At 61.4% G+C, this 19,161-nt stretch overlaps 1 protein-coding gene across 15 annotated transcripts in view; it reads left to right on the forward strand.

Annotated features, from left to right (window-relative positions):
• RIMBP2 (RIMS binding protein 2) overlaps positions 1-19,161 on the forward strand; it is a 194,217-nt gene that overhangs the window by 117,351 nt on the left and 57,705 nt on the right. For 7 of the 15 annotated variants that reach the window (XR_006195558.1, XM_042911528.1, XM_042911523.1 and 4 more), the window contains 3 exons: positions 6,518-6,622; positions 14,140-14,190; positions 15,632-15,652. Coding sequence is in view for 14 of the 15 variants with exons in the window: in XM_042911523.1 (XP_042767457.1) it covers positions 6,518-6,622; positions 14,140-14,190; positions 15,632-15,652 (177 nt within the window). In the remaining variant the exon portion in view is untranslated. Of the gene's footprint in view, positions 1-6,517; positions 6,623-14,139; positions 14,191-15,164; positions 15,231-15,631; positions 15,653-19,161 lie in introns of those variants that run through there. The other 8 variants (XM_042911538.1, XM_042911536.1, XM_042911524.1 and 5 more) reach the window with 3 other exon arrangements.

A 19,161-nucleotide genomic window follows, 5' to 3' on the forward strand; every position in this document is an offset into this window, starting at 1 on the left:
CTTTTTTTTTCTTTGACGTTTGTTTATTTTTGAGAGACAGACACAACACGAGCAGGGGAGGGGCAGAGAATGAGGGAGACACAGAATCCGAAACAGGCTCCCGACTGAGCTCTGAGACCCGATGTGGGGCTGGAACCCACGAACTGTGAGATCATGATCTGAGCCGAAGTCGGACGCTTAGCCGACTGAGCCACCCAGGCGCCGCTGAGTAGGTTTCTTAAACGTAAACGTGTGTATTGAGATGCCTGGAGCCACCACTAAAAGTTACATGAAAATTTATAGCCAGACGCTCAATAGATACGTTGAAGTAAAATGCTGGAAACCGTCCAGACAACCCACAAGAAGGCAGGGAAGGGGAAGCAGAATAACGAAAAGGACAGAAAAAATGGGAACAGGTGATAAAATGGCACACTGAAAACACACTAGTCGTTACATTAAACATAACTCTGGGTAGGTCCCTCGAGTTAGTAAATACTTCATCCGGTCCTCGCCACAGCCTTGGGAAGGTGGGCTTTTGCCTCCATTTGATAAACAGGCGTGTCGGGGCCCAGGGAGGCCCCTTCCCGAGAGCCCCCCGCGTGCACTCTCGGGAGTGCTGACCGTACCCTCCGGTCCGGTCTGGCTGACCATACCCTCCGCCTGCCGCAGTTGGGGCCGCTGGGCACCGGCAGGAGGGGCCCGAACTACTCTGCTCGGGTCGAGTGCCCCTGTCCCTGTGTCTCTGCCTCCTCTGGGGTCCCATGGGGAGCGGGGGCCAGTCCGCGGGACTAAGGACACGTGGGGAGTGGGGAGAGAACCAGGGTTTTGTCAGAGGGGCTTCCCCACCTCCCAGTGTTTTGCAGCACGAGACTCCGGTCCTCCGGCTAAGACCCGTCTCAGCTCCCAGAACGTACGCGGCTCTGTGTCCGTGCCGGTTCTCGTCATGAACGAGTCTGAGTTGCAGAGATGGGACAGGACGTCACAGGACCCGGGGGACAGACAGCTTCAAGCGCTTCCCCTTCCTCACGTCTGAAGGCGTGAGCTCGGGAGATGCTGCTCTTGTCGCCGCCAGGTGTCGTGTGGAAAGAGAGCGTGTGCAGAAACGGCACCTTGTTGCCGCTGCGCGTCCGGCCGCCCGAATGTGGTGGTCAGCGCGTCGCCGGTGACTCTCGTGGAGGGAAATCGGTTTTTTCCGTAACTTCTTTGCGCAGGCAGGGAGGACCCGGAGCAGAAGACGCATCCGCCTCTGCCCTGACGCCGGAGGGATAGCGCGGTTTGCTCCACGCATGATCGCGCTGTCTGGCGCCCAGGCTCCCGCCGGGAAGGCGGGCCACTTACGTGCTGGCGCTGATGTCGACATCCAGCTGTGGCGTCGCCACCTGAGAAATACATCGCGCCACAGACAGAGCGCTCTCGACAGGCGTTTCCTGCCGTGGCGGATAACCCTTGGTACTTTTTAGATGCGAGACGTTCCGGTGGAACGCAGCACGTGGCCTTGCCGTTGGGAGGCTGTTGGTAAAAGGAAGTGAGGGCAAATGTTGGGAATTTGGCGGAGCTTTGTCTTCGGGGGAGGGCTGGGGTTTTCAGACTCCGTGAGAACTCGTGGCCCCTAGCACTCCCGGGGACGGCCGGAATCATCTCGGCTCAGGAAACGGGAGGGGTGACAGTGTGAACCGTCTCCCGGGAGCCGTGCACGTGGGTCCAGCGGCCTGAGCGCTTCGCAGGCGGTGCGTGCAGAGGGCTCCCTCGGCTCCTCTCGCAGGGAGCCTCCCACGAACACGGGAGGGTCCCTTGGGAAGCCTCCTGGGGAGCGGGGAGCTGGGCTGTCTGGGTTCAGGTCCTGGCTCGATCATTTCCTCGCCGGGCAACGTCGGGCGGGTCGCTTCACCTCCCTGGGCCTCGGTTTCCCTCTCTGTGAATGGGAGTGAAAATACTGCCTGCTTCAGGGGTGGTTGTGAAGAGGCAGTGGGTCGTGTGTGTGAACCGCTTAGCACAGCAGTCCTTCCAGAACTCGTGCTTGGCTACGGCGAGGATGCCGATGTCTGGGGCTGGGAAGACCAGGCCGGCAGTCTGCTTGCAGGGACGAGAAGGGCGTATCTGCACAACGTACAGGACAAGGAGGGCTTGGGTGCTGTCCCCCTGGGTCCCTGACCTCCAGTTTATACTCTTTCTGCTGCGGAGATGGTGTCAGTTGCTTCTGGAAAGCTCCTTTGGCTCTCTGGCTGTTTCGTACCCCAAAACAGGGAATTGAAACAGCCCCAAAGCTGTCATGATCCACCAGCTGTCTCTTTATTTTGAGAAGCAAGACTAAAAAATCATGAAGCGTCAGTGCATAATGTGAGACATTATGGAATTAAATTTTGTGGCAGCCGTAAATGCTGTTGAAAAATATTTTAGTTTGGACAATTTGGGGTAAAGTTCACCGAAACTTTTGTCAAATACTTCGAAGAAACAAGAGAGGAAAAGCATTAGTTTGTAAAGTAGGAAATAGGAGAGAGAGGTGAAGCTTCAGGCATGGCTGAATCACGGAGCTCTGATGAGGTCACCGAGAAGAGTCTGTCTTTGTGTTTTGTTGCTGCTTGCTTCCGTGTCGGTCCAGAGAAGGTGAACTTTGATTGGGCCTGGGGCACAGGTGGGTGTGTGAATAGTTAGGAGGGAAGCAAACCCCTGGGCACAGGGACCACCCTAATCGGAGTCAGGGAGGCAGAAATGACCTCGAAGTTGTTCCTGGGACACCAAAGCCGGCCGCCGTGGGGGCACTCGGTGGCCTGCCTAGGGGCTGATCGAGAAGCCTGAACGGTAAGGGAAGCGGGGAAGGCTACGATGTCAAAGCCGCTCGTCCGTCACCCGCCCGCTGAGGTCTCCGCAGAAACCGGGAAGACAGAGGCGAACGATAGACCCGAAGACGTGTGTGCTTCCCTTCTACCTCGTGTCTGGAACGTCAAGTATTGAGTCGAGGGGTGACGTCCGAAGTAAAACGGGAATGTGTTTGTGGCTGTCCCGTTCGTTTGTAGCCTTCGAGAAAGACTGGCCCAGAAGTAGAAGGGCACGGAGCAGAAGAGAGCCGCCACGCAGAACGTTGCAGGTGGCGCGTGTGGGGCAAGGATACCGCGTCTGTCCATTCGAGGTGGTGCGGATGATGCGCGGGGAGTGAGGGTGGTGCCGCGTCACGTCACGTGCCGAGTGGTGACGGAGACCGCCAGCGGCGGGGGCGGGGCCGCAGGGGCGGGGCTCCCACACAACCTTGGATTCCGGACGCCGCGGGCCAGGGACGCCCTAGGCCCTGCGGGTATCAGTCGACCGAGGTGTGTCCGGCGGCCTCGGGACCTCAGTACAAGGCGGGAGGAGGGAGGACAGAGGGGAAACGTACAAACGCAGTCATCTCTGGCCGGGATAAGTGCTGTGGGGGGGCGGGCAGCCACGGGGGGACACGGGCCAGCATCTCAGGCGCTGGGACTGGTACGCTCTGTGATGTGTGACGGCGAGCTGGGGGGAGGCCAGTGTGGCCGACGCAGTGAAGAGGGGGAAGTAAGACGTGCGGCAGAGAAGTGGTCCTGTCACAGAGGAGCCCGTCGGCTGCGGGAAAGAGTTTGGGTTTTGTTCTAGAAGCCTCTGGCCCCCACTGAGTGCTTCAAACAGGAGCAGGTGCGTCAGGGTCCCTCGGAGAAAGAAGCGACCGGGTATTTATAGATCCGCGGATGTGAGAGGAGATTTAGCGTAAGAATTGGCTCACGCGGTCATGGAGGATGAAAAGCTCCTTGATCTGCGGTCCACGAGTCTGAGTCTGGAGGTCCGACCGGAAGTCCCGACCCGAGTCTGGAAGGAGGAGATCCAGGAGCACAGGTGTCCGAGGGCAGGAGGACGGATGTGTCTCCACACAGGCAGAGAGAGCGAATTGGCCCTTTGCCACCTTTTTGTCCTTCAGGGTCCCCAGAGGGGTGGATGGCGGGATGGGCTCCTTTCCTCTCCCACCCGTTCATAATGCCAGTGTCTTCTGGAAACCCCTCCCAGAAGCGCCCAGACGGAACGCTTCCCCAGCTCTCTGGGCACCCCTACGCAGTCGGGTGGACACATAGAGCCGTGGGGTGACTTCTGTCCTGGAGGGCACACCCTGGTCTCACTGGGGGGGGGGGGGGGCGGCCTGTCGGGGGCAGGAAGACCAGCTAGCTGTGTGTGTGGTTACGACCCAGGTCAGAGGTGACGGCGGCTGGCCTGGCGGTGGCGGATATGGAAGATCATGCAAACGGAAGGATCTCGCAAAGCTCTGGATGTTGAGTGGGAAGGGACAGGGGACCAGGGACGACAGCCAGCTGTTTGGAGAGACAGGTGGATGGTGGTGCCATTGCCGAGATGCGCAGCTTGGGGGGGGAGGGAGGAGGGTGGTTTGGGAGAGAAAACCCAGAACTCGGTTTTGCACAGGCTAAATTTGAGATTCCTCCTGTCCGTGCACGTGGAGAGGGTGAGTGGGCAGTTGGCTACCAGCAAAGACATAAGCGTTTCCTTCGGAAGCGTGAGCTTATAAATGGCAAGTCCAGCTGTGATGCGGGACGGCCACACGGGAAGGAGTCTGGCGGCCCCCCTGTGTTGAGGGACCACGCAGGAGGGAGGGAGGCGGGCAGGCGTGGGGCTCCGGGCAGGAGTGGAGCGGGACCGTCCTGGGGGATGTCGGAGGGGGGGTGTCAGCAGAGGGGTAAGGAGCAGGGAGCAAGGGGGTGGATGCCTCTGGAGCCGCGTCGCTGAGAAGGGAGGCAGCCGGGGGGGTGGGGGTGGGGTTGAAGGGACACGTGCGATCCGAGTTCCCGCCACTGTGTTCTCCTGCCGTGGCATCACGGTGACCCCAGACGCCGTACCCGCGAGGGACACGTGTTTGTCTGCACGTGTGCATTCCGGACAGCTCCTTCAGCTGACCGGTTCATCAGCCTGACACGCGTGGAAGCCCTTTCTGTCCCCGTGGTTTTCGTGCCCTGGGCGTCCGGGCAAGAAGCCCACGGAGGGGCCGCGGCCCCGCCGCACCCCGTGACCCCGGACCCCGCACCCCGCACCCCGCGGCCGCACGCTCAGACCACCTCCGTGTTCGCTGCGTGTTTCTCACGAAGCCTTGAACCCTCGTAAGCAAAGTGGTTTCCTCCTTCCACTAATCGCTTCCTTCCCGGCGCTAAATAAAGATTACACAGGCCGCACGTGGCCGTGCCGAATCCAAAATAAACAGAAGCACAGAAATTAGCTGGAACAATGGTGTCATTAAACAGCCGCTTAATTGTTCATGCAAAGCAGGTTGGCTCTGGGAGCCTGAAAACGCTCCCGAGCCCCCGGGTGGAGTTTCACAGTGCAGACGGCTCTTGGTAGCGGCCCCAAGCCAGGAAAGGTCCGTGAGTAGGCGGGGCCGTGACTTTGAGGCCTGACACCCCCGGGAAGGGCTTCAGGCGCTGCCGTGGCCGTGCTGTGTGGCCCTGGGCAAGTTGTTGGGCTTCTCTGGGCCCGTTGGCTGCCGCCAGCATCAGGGGCGGTGTGAGCACAGCGAGTGCTCCGTAGACGGCGGCGAAGCTGCTTCTCGGCCGCCGTCTTAGCGGTGCCGTGGTCCCAGCCGCTTGTCCCGTGGGAAGAGGCCCTGCTCCCTACAGGCTCCACGGTTCCCCGTGTATCTGGAGCTGCCAGGGCGGCGGCGCGGGGCTTAGGGCCGCGCCACGTGCACGAGGCTGGTGGGGCCGGATGGGGCTCAGTGATGCTCCGGGCGGCAGGTGACCCGGGACGCTGTCAGGCGCTGCTCCCCACTCGTGAGACGTGCGCAATAGCTCTGAGGGGCGGGGGCTGCTCGTAACTGACTCATCAGCACCAGTCACGTCACTTGTTGGTAATTGGCCGCTGACAAATGGCTGATGCTCGTGAGTGATTAATCCGGGAGAAGGAAATGCACGAAGTGGTTAAGTCACCAGCCCAAGCTCAGAGCTGGGATTTGAACCCTGGCAGTGTGGCTGTTCGGTGCCGCGTGCTGCCCCTTCACTGCCCCGAAATGCAGAGGCGGGTCTGCGCTGCCACCGCGGTATCTGTGCTGTCCCCACAGGCACCTGCCGGAGATGCTTGGAAAGTTCCAGCAGCTAGGAAGAGGCCAGTGTGGCTTCACCAGCAGACAGTGCCCAAACCCGAGATTCCCAGGCTCCCTCGAGCCTGACTTGAACCCCGGACGGCCGCTTGCCAGCTGAGTGATGAGCGAGGACAACCTCCCCGTGCCTCAGTTTCCCCCGTGTAGAATGGGGCCGGTGATAGTGCCCGTCTCCTAGAAGATTAGGAGGATCACAGGGCCCATGTCACCCTAAAAGGCTCAGAACCAGACCCACCGTGGCGGCAGAGATCTCTAACCTCTGGCTGTCACTCACAGGAGACGGGGGAGGAATTCACCTCGGCTCACGCGCCCGTGGCATTTGAAAGAGAAGGGAGGGCAGGGGGGAGGGCTTGCTGGCATCCCAGGAAGGGGAGGGGGCCGGGACAGCCAGAGCGGGACTCCCAGCCCCCGCCCCGACCTCACCCTGTCCCCCTGCAGCACATGCGCGAGGCCGCGGAACGCCGGCAGCAGCTGGAGCTGGAGCATGAGCAGGCCCTGGCCGTTCTCCACGCCAAACAGCAGGAGATCGACCTGCTGCAGAAGGTGAGCGGAGGGCACGCCCGGGGCGGGGGGCGCGGGGGGCACGGGGCGGGGGGCTGCCCACCCGAGTCTCCCTCCCAGGCCGGCAGAGGGCGGCTCCCCTCCTTCCCGCTGCGGGGACGTTTCGGACATCTGTACTCCCCTGAGCGACCCAGGTTCCCGTGCTTGCCCGCGGACACGCGACGCTGGCGGGCTTGTGGGGAAAAGCACGCTCCCCACACGCAGCAGTGGCGGCTGCGGGTGTGCGTGGTTTCAGCCTTGGGCACGAGCAGCCTGCCAGCGGCGGTGATCTTGACCCTGCGACCTTCCATTCAGGCAGAATGCCCTGTTCAAGTCCGTTTGTTTTTTCCGCACTGCTCTGTGTGGGCTGGGGGTGGGGAACCCCCCTCCGAGGGCGGGGGTTTGCACTGTGGTACACCCGGACCGCGGACCAGGACGGCGTCATCTTGAAAGGAGAAATTCAGGTTTACATCCGCTGCGTTGGGGACAGTTTTGTGATGTGTCTGTCGTTAACTGAGCAAACCAAGTCTCAGGGCAATATTTACAGCATGGTCTCATTAGCAGAGGAAGAGAGAGGGAGAGAGCACAAAGATGGAAGAGAAGGAGAGGTTAAGAAACGAGGAGGAAGAAGAAAAAACAGAGGGGAGGACTGAGCAGATCGGGGGGCGTCCCCGCCTCATCTTCGTCGCTGGAGATGGTCCTCGTGTCTCTCTCCACGTGGGGCTTGGGGTCCGAGGGCTGGGTCTCGTTTCCTTCCCGAGGCCCCGTGTCCCACCCGGCCGGCGATGGGAAGGAATCTGCCGGCACGGCCTCTCCCCGAGGAGCCTGGGAGCATGTTTCGCACCAGGTGGGGAACGCCCGAGGCCGCTTCTCCACTCGTTTATTGGGACCGCGTGTCGAGGATAGACGTCACGAAGCCGGTGCTGATGGGGACGGTCGGCCGTACCGCCTGCCGTGATAAGTTGGCTGGCGCACCGAGAAGCGACGTTGCGTCACACGCCGTCCGGAAAGGTATTGCTCGCGGGCGTCCGGGCAGCGACATTGCTCTTTCCTTGGCTCTCCGCACGGAAGGGACTTCGGGTGCCTGGACCCAGCTGCCCTGCTGGCACCTGCTCCCCGGGGCCCTGGAAGCCGCAGCCCCGGCCCGGTGCCTCCTGCATACACAGTGAGCCTGCGGAAACACAGACATCCTGCCAGGAGGGCGGCAGGTCGCTTTTTCTCAGCAGCGCATTCTCCGGGAGCCTGGAGTTTTATTTACGAAGCATCTGATGCCAGGGAACGTGCACCAGAGCCGGTCCTGTTATTCCTCTTCCCCGGCACGTCGTCCACATTCCTGTCTCCTTCCCCTGCATTCATCTCAGTCTCTATTTTGGACCCACTGATGCCTCACCAGTGGTGGGAGCAGAGGAGGAGAAACTCGTGCAAAGCACAGTACGGATTCTGTAAGTTCCTACCACTCTGAGCGTTAGAGCATTTGAAGAGCAAGGTCTTGAGGGCAGGGCCTCCGGGCAGGGCCCCACCAGCGTGAAGCTTAGGTCAGTGGGAGGCATGGGTCGTATGAGGGCTCGGGTCCCCTGTGCCCGGGGAAGGAGGCCCCAGGAGGACACAGGTCATGCCCGGCAGGCAGGGGGCGCATCCCTGGCAGGTGCCGCCGAGCCCCAGGTGCTCTGCAGGAGCTTGACCTCATTCCGAGGCAGAGGGTTGAGGCAGGGGTTAGCGGGTCTGATGCACCCTCTTCGAGCATCGCGCTGGGGATTGGTGTGTGGACAGGCAGGGAGGCCCGTCAGCCGCGGCCATGAAGCCTGGTGTCCGGGACTGGGGCAGCAGTTGCAGAGGGGACACGCAGACACATCCCAGTACCAATCAGGAGGGTGACCGGTCTGCTTATGGGCCGTGGTAGGAGGGGGAGGGGCGTGCGGGGATGTCCAGGCTGGTCTGGGCTCGTTGGGCTTCAGACATCAGTGTGGATCTGGAGAGAAACTGCCGTGGCCGATGTGGTTCTGGATGTGCTGAGGCCCAGGCTCGGGTGCATCGTGATGGGAGGAGGGGCTCCGGGTTGTACGTGGAGGAACAGCCGTGGATGTCGTGACTCCCTCAGGTGACCCATCGTCCATGTTTTCATTTTCTGGGAAAAAGACCGTGGAGGGGGCATTTCGTTTCCACGTAAACATCGCAGGGCCGCAAAGACCCGTGGACAGGCTGGGCCAGTGTCGGGGGCGGGGAGGGGGGACGCTGGGAAGTCACAGGGTCATGTGTCACAGGAATGAGAAAGGGCTAAGGAAACAAATGGCATCTTTACCCTAAAGGAGGCCGGGGACGGTGTTTAACAAGCGTGATCTCGGTTCGAGCCTGTTATGACCCTACAGCGTGTACCAGCATCATCACCCCATTTCTGAATTGAGGAAGTTGAACTCCGTAGAGGTCAAGGAACTTGCCAAATGCCGTACGGCTCGTAAGCGGTACAAGCTGGATTTGCGCTGAACCCGCCAGGCCAGGATGCTGCCCCATAAGGCTCAGGGCCGACTGAGGTCTGGCTCTTGTCCCCCTACCGCAGTAAAAGTACCAGAACCATCCACGGTCAAGGCTGAGTCCCGGGAGACAGCAGGGCGGTTTGGGTGTCCCGTCTGCCTACAGCTCCCCGGCTCTCTTGAGCCAGCTCCCCACCGGCCCCCCACCTTCCTCTTGCCGGTGAAGTGGCTCTTGCTGTCGCCCACAGAGGGACGTCATGCCAAGGGCCGGCCCTCTGTCCTCATCCCCCATGACCCAGAGCAGTTTTGGGTGGTCCGTCCCTCCCTGCTCCGGGACACCGCCCTCTCTGGTCATCTTCCATCCACGCGGATCCCCCATAAACGTCCCGGGTATTCCCCGCAACTCGGCCCGCAGACCACGTCTCCTCTCCCGTCTACGCTGGCTCCCGGGGCGACCCCGTCTGGTCCTGGGGGTCTAAGCGCTGACCGTGTGCCAGCTGCCACACTAGCTCTCCACGCTGGCTTGCGAACCCACTGCCTTCATCCAGCCCTCCTCCTGACCCCTCGGTGCCTCGGCACAGATCCCAAGTTGAACGGCGGCCTCGGCAGGACCTGCTCTTCACCTGCCCTGCCCGGCTCTGCAAATGGCGGGGTGTCCTTTCGTGCACGGCCTTGCCTTTGCCCTGGAGTTAGTTGGCTCTTTCTGTTGGTCTGCCTAGTTCTGTGTGTCCGCCCCTCCCTCTCCCCCAGACTCTCTGCCAGAGCTGCCGAGGTCCTCTCAGGATGGTCACCCGTGGGGAGGCGCTAACCCCACTCGCCCCAGGAGCCTCCTGCCTGGAGCCCCAGCCTCCCTCCACCCACACCGGTTTCTCCTGGGGATGCAGAGCTGGGCCTGGGATGCCCTTCGCCCACGTCTGGGGGCCGCCCTTCACACCTGTCTCTGCTTTGCCGGATGGTCCGCTGTCCTGGGTCCTGCCGTGTCCCTTTCCTTGCTGGGCAGCACGTGCTGGGGGAGGCAGGTGTATCATTTCCCTGGAAACGCGGCGGTGCCTGGAGGCTCTCGCGCGGCTGCAGCCTCACCTCTGGCGGGGACCCGGGACCCACACCTTCCCTGGGGAGCCTCCCTCCCCCTGGAAGCTCCGTTCTTCCATCTGCCCAACGCGGTGCTTGAGAGAAGGAAGCGGAAACGTCGCCGAATCGACAGAAGCGAGATTCAGGTGCCCAAGACTGTCGGAGTGAGAATCTGGGTACGGTAAGGCCATCCGGCCGGCCCGTGGCTCTGGTAGCTGGGGGGAGGCAGACTCTAAAAATACAAAAGGCAGCCGAGTAGGGCACAGCCCCATCTCTGGGCAGCCAGGGGCCTGGGCTCTGCTGTGGGACACCTGTCCTGGAAGTCGGGGGGCCAAGAGCTCAGTCCAGAATCCTTGCTTTCATCCATTCAATGAACAATTCAGGAATCATCAAGCACCTTGTGTCGGTGACGTTTCAGGGGCTGGTGACACAGTAGTGAGGGAGGCAGGGTGTGAAGAGGCCAGGGACAGCGACGCTGAACGTTCTCAATGTGCAAAGTCCTGTCGTGCGTGGATGGTGGAGGACCACCGACTGACCCTGACCCACTGCCCGGGAGGCCTGCTCGCCTCTCCTGAGTTCCGGCTCCCGGCCTCCTCGTCTCCCGCGACCCCTGCTTCCCTTGTCAGGCTGCGGCCACGCTGGCCTCTCTGTTCTTGGCCACGCCAGATCGGCCCCCTCTCGGATCTCCGCCTGGGATGCCTGGTCCCTGGATGATGCAGAGCTGGCTTACCTTCGTGCCTGAAGTGTCTGCCCTGCCAACTCGCCTGAAACGGGCTCCTCTCCCTGCCCCCGCCCCCTGGAGCGATGTGTCATTTGCTCCCTGCCATAGACTTGCCGATCGTCTGTCTCCGGAGGGGAGCGTCTGCACTCCCAGAACACCGCCCCGCACGTAGCAGGTGCTCAGCAAACATGGCCAGCGAGGCGCCGAAGGCACTGGACGGGGAAAGAGCCGTGATCCGTGAACGCCTGTGGAAGGGATCGCGGAGACGTGGCTCCGCCCTCCCCACGACCTGCGAGCGCCGGTCCCCCAGAGGTCTGGTTCCCAGACCCCGAGCCCTCTCTAGGTGACCGGTGCCCAGACCCCAGCCTCTCTGCTGCTTCAGACTTTGGAATTCTTGTGCAAGTGACGTCCTTGCCTGATTACAATAGCCGTGACGATAGTCTAAGGAAGGGCTTTTCCGTATTTAAAATTCATCTGTAGACCTGACCGATGTTCCTGTGGTTCAGAGCTGCTCCCACGTGTGAAACGGTGGCTTTCCCTGCGCTGTCACCAGATTGTGCCGTGAGAGAAGCTGAGCCCACCATGCGTGTCGTGACCCGTGCTTTGCCTACGGTCTGAGTGCTTTTCCTGGATGCTTGGGATCTCGCTGTTGTGGATGACAGAGGATCACAGACCGACCCTGACCCTGCGTTCAGTCAGTGGGGCCCCTGCTCCAGTCCTGTGTGCCCCCGCAGTGCACGCGCGGCGTACCCGTGTCTGTTCATCCGCTTCCTCAGCTCGGATGTGAGGCTCCTTGTAGCCCCCAGCCCGGTTCCGTGACTGCCGGCCCCTTGCCCGCAGCACCCGCGATGCCCTCACCTGCCACATCCTCACCAGCACCTGCTAGTCGCCACGGTGACGGGACGTCAGGTGTGCGGTCCGTCCCAGCCCAGGGTCCAGACCTTGACCTCAGCACGTCTGCACCTCTGTGCCTCCCTCGAAGCCAGCGCACCTCTGTGCCTCCCTCGAAGCCGCTGTGAGAGCCTACTGCCCTGGACGCTCGGTCCGCGGGACGACAGCCCCCTTCCTCTGACAGCGGGCCCCTGGGCCCCTCTCCAGAGTCACCATGTTCTGTAGGAGACGGTGCCTGCGTGAAGGTCGCAGCTTCCCCGCAAGCTCACGGTGGCCCCGAAATGAGCTTCGCTTAAGCTGCTGGTTAGATGTTTTGAGAATTCAACGCTGCCAATTTTAACTGTTAATTTTAACAATCTATTCTGATTGCCCAAATGGCCCAGCTCGCGATAGCCTATGAAAACGAACTCCTGATTCTCTCTCGAAGCCGGAAACCGAGTCATTACCGCAAACTTGGCGGAGTTTTCACAGACCGCCTTGGGGTTTTTTGTTATTTTTCATCCTGCCAGTTGGAAACTATCTTTGACTCAACTGGCTCAACGGTGGGGTTATTTATATAATCTCTGTACGTTCTCCGGATGGCTGTCTCTTTTACCCTGTTTTGTTATTTATCGTGGCTCTCATTTCTGCTTTGAAAGGAACGGTTTTCAGCACTCTGAAGATTGCACCGAATTCAAGAACAGTGTAATTAATCCGGGAGTCTGTTCGCTGCCCCAGCTCTTGAAGCCCCTCCTGGGGCATTGGCGCCCACGAGGTGCCTGTGGGTGGAGTCGGCAGGAACCTCAGGCTGCTTCATGGTGTCCGACGCGCCGGGAAGCCGGGCTCCCGCCTCCTCCCGAGAGGCTGTTAAGATAACACTGCCTGGATTCCTTGAGATGTTGGGTGGCCCGTCCCCATTTACTCTGCCAGCGCCTGGAGATGACGTTGCTCTAGAACCGAGAGTTCTAGATGTGAATCTCAGTTGAACACATGGATCCTTCACTAGTGCTCGAAATTCTGAGGCAGGTGCCTTTGGTGGTGGGAGATAAACCTCTCCAAAGACCCACTTCTCAGTTCCTTTGGGAATGAACCCAGTGTGAGGGGGCATCCGTGCGGCCACAGCGGGTGGGGACAGGCTTTCCCTCCCGGTGTGGGATTCAGCCTCGGGCTCTCACCGAACCTCAGTGCTTCCAGCTTTAAAGCGGGAAATGCTGTATTCTCAAACGGCTGATGGTTGTGTCCCTTAGGACTCTTGGTTTTGAGGGACAGAAAACAGAAAGGGAATCTCAGTCGAACACGCGGCCGAGATGGGCTTCAGACGCGGCTGGATCCAGCTCGCTCCTGCCTTTGCCCTCCTCTGCGCTGGCTTCATTTTCGGTGTCCAGCTGGAGGCCACTGGCTGCTGCAGCCTCGCCCCTCATGTTGGCCGACAGCTGTGGCGCTCCACACTGTCCTTGACTCCGGCTCGGGTCCAGCAGGCCTGGGGTGTCTGTCCCCTCTCCCCCAGCATCCCCAGGCAAGGCGTCTTTGCTGTAACCTGGCTGCACACCTGCCCTTAAACAGCCAGTGGAGTCCAGAGCTGTTATGCTCACAGTCCGGGGGCTGTGGCCCCAGAGCACTCAGGACCCTTCCTACAAGAGGGGGCCGTGAGTGCCAGGCAGGCAGGCGGCAGACATTCGCTGGCATCACGAGGCCAGACCCGGGTCCAGAGGGGACGAAGGACGATCACGTTACGTTTCGGTTTTGCGTGAACTCCCCACTTGGCTCAGGCAGCAGCCGTCCTGGGAAGCTGGTTTAGTGAAACTCGTAACATTTCTCATTCTGTGAAGCAGATGGCTTTGCTTCAAGTAATTTGAGGAGGCCGCCCCCGCCGTAGGCTGAGCCGCCGGGAGCCTGCCAGATGCCCGGGGCCCCCGTCTCTGCCTGTCCTTGGGGCCCGGGGACACTGTAGCTGACCTTCAGCTACCTGCGGGTCAAGTCTGCATGACGCTGAGGGCAGTGGAGGGCAGTGAAGGGCACCTGGGGAGACGGTGATGCCCTCCGAGGTGGCAGGCAGGGTTGTCCTGCTCTCCTGGGTCCAGCCGCCTTTCGCGTGTGGCCGCCTGTCAGGACCGGGGCCTTCGCCCTGTGCTCTGTCCGGCCCGTCCCTTCGTTGCCAGATCGGGGCACGCTTTCTGGGTTTTACGAAGAGCATCACGGCCGGCCAGAATTCCTTCCGTCTTTTCCGGAGGAGAGAGAACTCAAAACCGACCTAGCTCCTTACCACTGGGGGGGCTTCTTAGGGGGGAAAAGGCGGCGACTCGTGCCTTGATGATCCAGACATCGGTCTGAGGGTCTTTTCTTTCCCCTGCTTTAACCCTTGACTCTTTTCTCTTTCTGCCGTAAAAAAGGCTCAGGTTGAAGCTAAAAGAAAGCATGAAGGTGCCGTCCAGCTGCTAGAGGTGAGTGCCGGGGTCAGCCGGCTGCCCTCGGGGGTGGGCGGGCCCGGGGACAGGCATGGCATTCACGCCTCCCAGAAGCGGGCGACGGCTGCAAGCACCCACTGGGAGCCGGTCAGTAGCGCGGTGCACCCGTCCCTGCATGGGGTCCGCACGCACAAGCGGGCCGGAGCCACGTCCCCGTGGCCACACCGCCCGCCCCGGGGGCGGGGGCCTCAGATGGGACCTGCTGTCCCCTGCGGGCGCCTCTCGGGTGGCACGTAGGGAGGATGAGGTCGCGCTCTCACGCGGGAATGAGGAGAGAGAGCAGGTGGGCCACCCCCCTGGGCGCCCTGCCCGCAGGTGAATTGTGCAGGGCACACTTTAGGGGCCGGCGCTGATCCCGGGGAAGCCTTTGGCAGGTGGTATCTGGGGAGGCATTTGCAGAGCTAGGAGGGGGACGACGTCGGTGATGAAAGCGGTGACCGGCATCCGAGGTGCCGCCTCAGCGCCGCCCCCAGTGAACGCAGCGTGGGGCCTCCCTGCAGCCGGTCCTGCTGGCGCCGGGGGGCTCGGCAGCGAGCTGTGCAAAGTCCCACCCGCGTGGGGTCCTGGGAGGAGTGACCGCACCTCTGTCCCTCGCGCGGAGCCCCACGGCTCCCCAGGAGTGGCGGATGGGCGGGTCTGGACGGAACTCAGACTCCCCCCGAGGCCCAGCCACCTGCACGCTCTGTGCGTGACAAATGGGAGTAACGACCACGCCAGGCCTCCCGCCTACGCGGACACAGGTCAGACGGTTAGCGACCCCCTCGCTGCAGACGCACGGGCGTGGGTGACGTCGGGCCTGCCATCCCCAGGTACGGGACGCGGCTGTCCCCCGAGATGACCTCGTCCTTCACCCACAGGGGACCGGCGGCCACGGACCACCGCGTGCACACCTCTTACGTCTCTCACGTTGCCTTTCAACGTCTATTCCTCCCGCAGGGAAAGGTTGCTTCGCTACCATCACGTGTGTTAGAATTGATTTTTTGAGAGCGTCCGTTAGCTAACGAGTATCTGGAGGGGTGAGTGTGACGAATGGCAGTGGGAGATACACAACCTGAGAGAGTGGACGCAGACCCCAAGTGGCCTTGCTGCTCCCTGACAGATGATCTCCGCCCCTGCCTGAACACCCCCCCCCACCCCCGCTGCCATTCACATCATCTCCTGGCCGCAGGTCTGCTTCCTCCGCCATCACCCGGAGCCCGCTGATTTCATGTCTCTTGTTCTAACCCGCATTTGGAGCTGCCCGCCGAGGCCCCGCCACCCGGCGCCGGTGGCCGTGCATGCTTTGGGACGTGGTAGCATCGTAACGTGCTTTGGGTTTAACGAATGGAAAAGGCCGTGCAGATGTGCTGAGAATCCTCTGTCTTCTTTTGTTCACAACACCTTCCTGTGATTGTGTCCTGCTTTGCGCTCCGCCCAGAACGCCTTGGACAGCATGCAGGTATTGGAGGGAACCTCGCGTCCCCGTGTGTGCGTGGCGATGCCTTCCGCGTGCATGGGGCGCCCACGGGTCCCTGGGCCGGCTCAACCCAGCTCTTCCTCCGGAGCCGGCAGCTGGAGGTTCCTCCTGGTGCAGTGGGGCTGGGGGCTCGGGGAGCCGCTTGCAGGGGGCTCCGCGGGGGCCCCGGGGGCGCGAGCTCTGGTCTCGCACGTGTTGAGCGGGCCCAGCGAACCTGGTCTCCCGTTTTCCGCGAAGGCTGTAACGGTCAGGCTGGAAGGGCATGTCGGAGCCCCGATGACCACTGGGGGTGGGGGGGTGGGAATTGGTGGGGCTCGTTCTGCCCTCGGGTCGTTCACGGGACCCAGGGCCCAGAGCCCAGGATGCAGCTTCTCTGTCGGTCATCGGGGATTCGATCCTGGCCCCTGAACGCTCCGCCTTTGTGTTTGTGCTGGGGGCTTACCTTCTTCCGTGAACAAGCTGCCACGCTTCTCAATGACCCCCCCTGCCAACCCTCCCCCCCCCCCCCCCCCGGGGAACACGAGGAGCCACGTGTCCCTCTGATCAGGGTTTTGAGCGTTTTCCGAAACTCTGACTCGGATCACGTATTCACGGAAGGGACGCTTTTCCCACTTTGGGGGTGAGTGGTTCTCAGAGTGGGGTTCCCAGGCTGGCCGTGTCAGCATCACCTGGGGGCTTGTTAGAAATGCGGGTTGTCGGGTCCTGCCTAACCTGTGGAGTCAGACGCTCTGGAGGAGGGAGCCGGGAACCTGGGAGGGACCCAGTTCGGATGCAGCTGGCGTCTGGGAAGCATTGGTCAGTGTCTGCGAGGCTAGTCTGGAGAAGGGCAGCACGTTGGACCAGCCAGCCCTCTGGGATCTTAGCCGATCCGTGGCTCAGCACGTTAGTGACCCGAACCTCCACCCCTTCTGCCCCCTCACCGTTACCAGAAGGGTCGACAAGGAACATCTGTGGCGTGCCACACGCTTGTGCTGGAACGTGTCTGTGTCCCTGGAGGGTCGCGCGCTGGTCACTGCCACTGGCCAGGTGTTCTACTCAGCAGAACAGCCCAGAACAGGCCCCCAACCTTGCCCAGTGAGACAGAAAACAGGAGTAGTAAGGGTCGCCTCCAAAAACACATTAAATAAAACCTCTCAGAACACCGTTGTGCTCGGAGCCGGTTCTGTGGGTGTCCCAGGCCCCGTTTTCTGATGAGTGAATGGCTAGGATGTTTGGGGACGGCAAGAGGGGCGCTATGTCTGTTCCCGGTCAGGACGTGTGCAGAGTCCCAGCACCCGCAGAATCGTCGGGGCTGGCTTCGGGGCTTAGCAAAGATGGGTGTCGGGAGTTAACACAGAACAGAGCTTTTCCAGAATCCCGACAGAGCACTCTGTACGCCCAGGAGTAGGTAGTGTCAGTTAATCCCTCCATGAGGGAGTTCTTTCAAGACAGAGAAGCAAGAAAATATTTTAAAATCGATTAACGGTAATGACAGTAATAGCAGTGACTCTAGTGTTTATTGAACACTTACTCCGTGCCAAGTGCCGTTCTAGGGATGCGTCTGGGGACATCTAGGGCTTGGTGCACATGTTCACTTCATCTCCATGACGACCCAGGGGAAAATGAGGCACAGTCAGTTTAAGTGACTTGGCCAAGGCAAGCTAGTAGGAAGTAAAATCTGGACTCAAACCCCAGGAACTTGGTGCCAGAGCCCCACCCTTCAGCCGCTGCGTTGCAGCCTGGCTTCCCGGGACCTCCCTGTCCCGTCCTCCCTGGGAGCCGGGCTCAGCTCCCCTACCAGCAACACTGCGGCGAGAGTTGAGTCGTGAATTAGCTCACACAGTGCAGGACTCAGAAGCCCCGCCTCCCCTGGCGGGTGCGTCACAGCAGGAGATGGTCCCTCATACCACGTGGCCACTACCCGCTGGGCACTGGACCCGGTCAGGTGGCCACCATCGGCATCCTCTTTACCGGTTGGAAATCAGGCACAGAGACTGAGCCAACTGCCCGGGGGATACGCGGCTCGCAAGAGCAGAGCCGGGCTGCAAGGGCAGGCGGGCCCCCTGGTGGCACCGTCTGCGGCGGCTGAGGAAAGTGTGCAGGGGAGCAGCGCCCCTCCGTAGGGTGGGAGGGGACGGGCTCTGGGGTCCGTCGCAGGGGGAGCCCCCCTCCTGCCCCCACCCCCGCGATGAGCTTGCTCTCACCGGTGTCGGTGCCGTGTGCTTTACGTGTGCGTTTGGCTGCTTTGTGGCTTGTTCCCCCGGGGCGTCTTCCTAGCGCCTCACTGCTTTGCCCCCAGCTTGCTGGTCGTCCGCTCCGGGATGAGGCATCAGATGGCCCGCGACACCAGACACTCGTCACAGCCAGGAAGGAACCCTCGCGGGCTCCTTTCATCCCTGGGTCGCATCTGGGGAGACTTTCCAGAGCAGACCGCGCTCCCCCAACCCAGACAGGCGTGGGGTCCCTCCTAGAGGTGGGACCCAGCATCCGGGCTGCGTTGTGACTTTCCTGGGCCCCGTGAAAATATCAAGTGTCACGTTTACGTATATCTGCGTGGGCGTAAAGAGGGCTATCGTCCAGGTTGGAGTCATTCTTCCCGTATTCTCTTTACTCCTGGTTTTCAAGGAAACTAAAACGAAAACGTTTCCGCGGGTCCCTGAATGTGCCGGCACCGTGTCGCGGGGCCCTCAGGGAGGCGTCACCCTGCTGGGCGGGCGTTAGGACACTTGGTTACTTGGTGACCCCGTGGCACTGAGTGCGCATGTGGGTGAAGGAGCACGTGGGTTTGGTCCCGTCGGAAAGCTGGAGCTGGTTGTCAGGTGAAGCGTAAGGCCAGCCTCCCCAGCGCATCGCAGCCTCACGCTGCACACACAAAGGTCGCTTCCTGTCGGCGACACCCGCCGCCCACCTGGGAAGGCCCCGGGGAGCGCCCCGCCCGGGCTCCCTGCCTCCTGTGGCTGTGTCCGGAGCACAGGGCTTCCCCGTGACTGCGGCAGGGACGGCTCCTACCTTCTCTTCTGTGTCCACTGTGCACCGGCCGTAGCCAGTGACACTTCGCCACAGGAGAAGCCGGGACAGCGTCACAGGCCCAGGAGACGAAGCCGAATGCGGTTGAGCTGTGGCATCGTCCCTGCCCCGCCTGAATTCTAGAATCCTCAGGACGTCTCGGTTGTGATCCTGAAGCGTGACAGAGGATTAGCCACGTCGAGAATCTGAAGATTCATCATTAACGTTTTCCATCCTCCGTGTCTTGAGAATCCTCTTTGCCCCGGGAATCGTGGTCGGCTTGGGGTCTCTGCCCCCCCCGGAAGAAGCTTCGGCAGCCCCGTCCTCCTGAGTCTCCGCTGGAAGGCGACGTGCGTAGGGACAAGGACGGCACGCTCGCTCCAACGGTGGGGAGTTCGGCTGCCCCGGGACCAACCCCCCGAGTCCAGCTCTGTGTCCCCGATGCCGCCGCCTCCGCTCACTGTTGGTACTACCCCTGAAGGCGATTCAGGAGTTCCGAGGTCCCG

Source organism: Panthera leo, chromosome D3, assembly GCF_018350215.1.
Source record: "Panthera leo isolate Ple1 chromosome D3, P.leo_Ple1_pat1.1, whole genome shotgun sequence".
NCBI lineage: Eukaryota > Metazoa > Chordata > Mammalia > Carnivora > Felidae > Panthera > Panthera leo.